The 6,868-nt window shown below is 39.1% G+C and overlaps 1 protein-coding gene across 1 annotated transcript in view; it reads right to left on the bottom strand.

The window, feature by feature from the left end:
• Positions 1 to 6,332: 6,332 nt before the first annotated feature.
• Positions 6,333 to 6,868, bottom strand: part of GDF5 (growth differentiation factor 5) — a gene marked incomplete at both ends in the record, with an annotated part of 3,205 nt that continues 2,669 nt past the window's right edge. Inside the window, one exon of the mRNA XM_082772960.1 lies at positions 6,333 to 6,868. This exon is cut by the window's right edge and continues 333 nt beyond it. Within this exon, the coding sequence (XP_082629086.1) occupies positions 6,333 to 6,868 (536 nt within the window).

Below are 6,868 nucleotides of genomic sequence, written 5' to 3'. Positions count from 1 at the left end.
CTGCCTGCAGCCCATCAGTGAGACTCATGATCCATGTGAAAAACCTCATAAATGAAAGTGCCTCATCATTCACACTTGGGTTTCTCAACTCTGTTACTTTGGACCTCCCCCAGCAGCACACATGGCCACAGTCGGTACTCATGCTAAAGCTACCGATGCTTCTGGCTGCACAGGGCCACTGGCAGAAGCCATTTGACTTTGCTGGGTTTCAGCAGCTTCCTCCCGCTTTAAGTCTTCAGCAGCTTCTGGACCAAATCTCTGAGCAAAGTCCTGAAAGCCAGTGGCAAGTGGAAAGAAGAAAGAATTACTCACACTAAGCCCTCAGGGGAAAAATAAAATAAAATAAAATAAAATAAAATAAAATAAAATAAAATAAAATAAAATAAAATAAAATAAAATAAAATAAAATAAAATAAAATAAAATAAAATAAAATAAAATAAAATAAAATAAAATAAAATAAAATAAAATAAAATTTTGTTTCACTGTTTGGCTTGTGGACCTTCCTATTTCCACCAGCAGCACTGCAACCCAGCTCTTGTTCCATTTGGGTATGCATTCACTCCATGATCCTGTATTCAGTCCATCTTTATTTTCCATCTATCGGCCAGTCCTCAGCTACTCTAGTCCTTCACCACTCTGCAAGTGCTGCCTTCCCCCAAAAGCCAGTTCTCCCCAACTCCTTCCTCACAAGCCACATTCCCTTGGGTGTTTCTTTGGAGCACCTCCTGTGGCATGCAATTCTCCCCACACAGCCATTAGCCTTTTCTCTCCTCTCTCTGGGCTCCTGTAATCTGATCACTAACAATATGAGCTAAGGACTTCTTTACCATCTAAAATTTATGAGTCTTATTGCACCTTCACAGAAAAGATTGTTCCTATGAAGATATAGACTCCCTTGTCTAATCCTGTGGAGGACCCAAGTTGTGTTTCTCTTTCAGTATTTCTGGAGAATGATCAATGTTTTGAAGCCATTTGCACAAGCAAAAATGAAATGTGGCTGATTTTATCAATTTCAAAAATAGTTGTTCCTAACTTTATTCCAATAATAAGTGGCATCATGTCAAAAACAAGCAGACACTTTCTGAATATACTGAAGCATAACACTCATTGTAATGGCATTTCTCTGGCACTACAATGGGCAGAGTCTGCTCAGCACTGATTCCTGAATGGCAAAGCCTGGCACAAGATATTATAGTGAGCAGACTCCTAGAGAAAACAAGCAAAAAAAAGACATTTCGTGTCCCCTAGCAGAGAGTCAGCCAATTGATTACCACTAACAGAGTCATTTCTCTTGACAGCTGTGCCCTTCAAAATGATACCAGGGAAAACAGAATCCAGCTGCATTACTTCAGCTAACCTAATCATTGCAGAAAATTGAAACTAATTCTGCAGGGGAAAAAAAAAAAAAAAAAGCAAAATAAGGACATCAGAAAACTTGAGATGACAATAAATGGATTATTCTGAGCAGTCAGCAAAGTATATTTATTGCACTGTATTTATTGTTTTTCAAAAAATGTTGAGATTTCCTTCTTTATTAAATTTGTTGAGAAGCAATGAAAGCTTGTGCAATTTTATTTTTAAATATCACTTTACTACCCAACAGCAATAGTAAATTCATAAAATAACACATGATTGTCCAGGACTATGAAGTAAAAAAAAATTGTTTGCTTTGTACATTCTTATTAGTCTTGGCTAAGATGTTATAAAAGCAGTATCTTTTAACACCTTTTATTATACAAGGGTCAAGGGGTTTTTATGTTTCTTAAAGAAAGCTTCAAATAGCCCACATAGCGGGTTACTGCATCTTTCATATGGCTGCTGTATAAACAAGCACATTTTACACAGGAAATGACATAACCATGTAAAAGTGTACATGGAGTTTAGGCACATATTCAAACACTAATGGGAATGCATTGTTTTAAATGGCATACTTTTATGTTTACCTATTCAGCTTAGTACCCATATTTTAGCCAAATACAACAAAAATTATCCACACATACCTGTCTTATAGTGTACTGTTTATTTGAAATTTGGACCTTCACAAAGACTCTCATGGGACAGATAATGACCCTAAAAAGTAAATATAAATGAGGCATTCTCAGTGAGAGAGTGAAACCTGCCATCATAAAGGTGGAAAGCTGAACTTTTAACCTGTATTACTTTACAGATCAGGTTTCTGTGCATTTCTACCATACAGTTGCTAACACCAACTCACCCATGGGAAGAAAACCGTAACAACAATTTAGGGTGTCTATCTTTGCACATTGTATAATGACCATGCTAAAGAAAGCAGGACCAAACTTGTGCAATTCCAAGTTCCTCTGTTTCTTTCCAGTTTCTTTGCTGTGTGTCTGTCCCAGGCAGTGCCCAGTCCCTGGATGTCTGCTTTCAGAGAGCCATGAGGTCTGAACAAGTCCAGCTGGGTTGTACTTCTAGGCTTGTCTGTGATAATGAAAACGTGTAATAGCCACCTTCACATGGCTTGTGAAGTTTCAATACAAGTTTCTGGTCTCACTCCAGATAACTCAGATTATTCCCATGTGAAAACTTGACAAGATTTGAAATGGTTTGTGAACAGAAAATTAATATATACATGGAATTCAGATTTTATATATATATATATATATATATATATATATATATATATATATGTGTGTATAGATACATAAAGGACAGCTCACTGTAGGTGCCTCTTTACGTTGCTGTTGAAATTTCATGTGATTTAAGAATAACAGAAACTTCTTTGAGAAGAGCAGTGAAACAGTTCGGTCCTTTCAACACTGTATATTTATGTGATTATAATCATTCAGTGTTTTATGATTAATTACAGAGACAGAAGTCTGTACCAGATGATCCCAGTGGCTCAAACAATACAGTGATAAAGCACTGATAGGCTAGCGTATGATTATACCATGGTGAAAGTTAGTAGACCACTCCAGAATAAAATAGCATCGAACCAGAATTCCTGGAGTTATCAAACATTTTCAGTACTGTAAATGCAAAAGGATACTCTGGGTATCACAACAAACAGCATTATATGCCAATACTCAATTTAAGAGATAAAAGTGAAAATAACTGTCTTCATCCTGGTGTCTACCAAGCCCACTGTTACAAACTCCTCACTTTGAGCTGGACCAAACTTGACAGGACTTCCCCTTCTGGAGGTCACCTGAGCTAACAGCTGAGCAAGGTGGATGTTGGGTCACCACCTGGTCCAAACACTCAGGTTGAAATTACTTCTGTCTGGAGCAAACCCAAAATCTGGCAATTTTGATGTGGTAATAATCCTTTCTAATTATAGTATTTAATTGTCTGTAGTTTCAAATTCGTTTAAAATGGTATTAAAAATCAATTAGTTTTTGTTTGGTTGGTTGGTTTGTCCTTTCAAAATATAACTACTGCTTACCAGAATTTTGGTTTTTGAATCAGTACCAAAGGACACTTTTTTAGGCCTTTACACCTTTGTGTTTGTTTTAATTATTCTTTGGTTCGTACTGTTTGCTTTGGGATAATTGTAAAATCTTAGTTTTTTGTTTTGTTTCGTTTTCCATTTAGATGCTGATACACTCAACTTCATTACCACGTATCTGAATCTTTCTCTTGTTCTATTAATGTATTGAGAAATTCATAAAAGGGCAGGGAACAAGTGATACTAAGTGATAAGTAGGTTTCTAAAATGCTTTATCATGGCCAGCCTCACCAGGATCATCAGGTTGACCAACAACTCTGCAGCCTGAAATGTCAAGCAATTTTCCTCCTCAGATTTCCGAACTATTGTGTGTCATGAATAACACAAATGCTACCTTCCTTCAAAGGAAGCTGCATCTCATGAATCCAGCTGGAACTGAAGCAAAGTGCCTTTTAGAAAGGTGGTGCTTAGCTACAATTCCAAGTGTTAACTTGTCTCTTAGGTTTGCTTCAAGTAAATTTACATAGGCAGTATTTGCTATTTTAAACCGATTGCCCTGAGCCAGGAAGGGATGCACCTGTGCTGTTAATAGACTGAATGGCACAGCTGTGTCCATCATATGCGGGAACAGAGCTTTCACTAGGAACTTGCAAACAGACACCCGCATGGGGAGCAGTACTCTTTCACACCAAGGAGGAAGAAGACAACCCTTTCTCATGGTCATCTAACCAACCTCTCCAGAAGGCAGCTGTGCTCAGTGTTAGAGAAAGGAGCCTGAAAAGCTGCAGGCTAGTTACCCAGGAAACAGGCAGCAGAAAGATGAGAAATGCTTGAGTAGAATAGGCAAAAAAAGAGTGTGAAACACCCTCTTGATTCAGGACTGGGCAAGAGAAAGTTTTCTCTTCTACTGTGACAATGGTAAAACATGTCAAGATAAGCTTGTAGTAAAGCTTATGATTAAAACTCCTGGTTTTGCAATTCATACGATAACTTGAAAGCTAGTAGATTGGCAGTCAGGGCTGGGCCAGAAGCCGTTGTCCTGGTCTGAGATTCAGCTGGGAGAAGAAGACCAGGACCTGGGAAGCGTTCACCCCGGGAGCCCTAGGGACAGCCATGAGCCACAAACCAGATATGTATAACAGAATTTCTCATGCACATGTTACTGAGCAGCTTCAAGCACTCATCATTTGAAATGCATATTACCCTGATGTTTAGTCATTCTCCCTCCAGCATTCTGACCCACCTCATGGTGTGTTATTGAATAGCCTGGGCTGAGTAATATCCAGTCCTGCAGGCAGAAATCACCGTGCTAAACTACTGCAAAGAGATTGCACATACGAATGCTTCCCGCAGCGCTTTTTTTCTGTATCACCCTGCTGTAGGCTGTGGCACATGACTGGCCTGTATGCCCAGGGGAGCATACCTGGTTCCACATGTCTGGAACCAGGTATTTTGAGCTGGTTACAGGCTCAGAAGCCTAGAGAGAGCAGGAGGAAGGGCAGAACTTTTTGCTACTATTTCTCTATGGCTATTGACTGGGTGCTTAGGACAGTTTGCTGCTAGTGTGAGTTAGACCTTGTTCAGTCTGGGGTCAATGCAGGATGACCTCGGGGGCCATATTCACCTCCCTGTCACTGCCAATGCCAGTGATGATGTGCAGGGCAGACTTCAATCATTTCTGATGGTTCTCATGACCTGTCTGATCCTTCTACGGTCAAATGTCTGGCATCTGATTTTGTAGATGGAAACATATAAAGAATAATCCCAGAATAAATTTATAATCCAGGTCTAGAATAGATACAGGAGATATGCAAACACAGTCATTGGAGGGTTGAATAAAAGGATAACAGAGCTCTTTTGCAATCAACTGCATGATGCATTCTTGCATGAGATACATCAAGTGATAGTGTCATTCCACACTAGATCAAAACATGACACATTTTCAGGTTGTTCTTCCCATGTTTCCACAGTCTCTTTCCGCAGCAGCAGTTAGAGGCAACCAAAATACATGAACATGTTACGCACACCACTAGTATTCTGCTGTACTGAAAAATCCCTTTCACTTGCATTTATTGTATAAAAACATTAAAACAAATTCTTAACAGCATTATAATTATGCAGAGTTGGACAGCTGGACAAAATATAGCACTGTGTCAATAATTTATTACATCTTATGCCATAATTGAACACTTTTACTATGAGCATTTGAGAACAATGTGGGCCTTATACAGAGTAATATATCTTGCTACATAATAATGGAAAGATGGATACTTAAGAAAGATATGTAGCTTGGAGGAAAACTTACATGGAAACAAACACCTCTTGCTTCACCTATCTCCATGTACAACTTAAATCTAGATCAGCATATTATATTTAATTATTTCATTTTATATATGCATAGTTTCAAGAGCTAATCAGAAAGAAATCATATTACAGCATAACTATTTACACCAAGATGGGAGCATGCCAGAACGCCAACCTTCTCTTTTAGATATCAGTACTTTTTTCTTACGTTTCTTAATGGATAATGCACATGGGACGTAAATTCAGCATCTAGAACATTGTTCAAAAGAGCAAACATCATATCCACAGCTCACTGATACCATCTTTACACACTGCCTCCAGGGTAAAAGCAGGTGATATAGAGGCACAAAGGTCTCATCTTCTCTGACACAAACTTTAGTAAGAACCAGTCCTGTGTTGCCAAAACAAGTCTTTATAATGGGCTGCATGATAGCATCCAAATATTCTAAAATACGCCCAGGGAGGAGAGATATACAGAATCACTGGATTTGTTGCTACATCTTTGTAAACATACGTACCCTAGAGGTAAGAAATTAAGTTAGCCTTGTTTGAGCAGAGGTTACATTTGGTGTGTCATATAACCTGTGTCATAACGTATTCACTTGAGCAACTGTTCTGCTACCTACAGCCACACGACTCCACTACCATGTCCTCATACTGCTTGTAGACCACATTGTTTGCAGAGTCAATGAAAAGAATGCTGATAGGACTCAGCCTGGTTGGGACACAGCAAGTTGGGGGCGTTGATTCAGGGTCCATTGAGTTCATTAAAGTTTGGATAACTGCGTGATTGGTGGGCTCCAGATGGGATCGAAGGGGGAATTCACAAAGACCTTCGCAGTGATACGCTTCGTATTCTAGGGGGGCTATTATCCAGTCATCCCAGCCCATATCCTTAAAATTCACATGGAGAGCTTTTCTGCTACACCTTGCCTTCGGATTCTTACTGGGCCTCTTCCCCTGACGTGTTGCTAAAGGAGCTCTTCTCTTCCGCCTCTGATTGAATAAGTACTCATAAACGGTTTTATCATCTTGGCCAGATCTAGCTTTGATTTCATTGAAAAATAAGTCTCTTTTTTTGGTCCTCCCAAATACCAAGAAGAGAGCCTTTTCATTGACCTGTCTTCCAGTTCTATTAAATCCCACAGTCCTGA

The sequence above is a fragment of the Aythya marila genome, assembly GCF_965140915.1.
Source record: "Aythya marila genome assembly, chromosome: 16".
Classification (NCBI taxonomy): Eukaryota; Metazoa; Chordata; class Aves; order Anseriformes; family Anatidae; genus Aythya; species Aythya marila.
The sequence above is the reverse complement of the archived record's forward strand: the minus strand, read 5'-3'. Positions and strand labels throughout refer to the sequence as shown.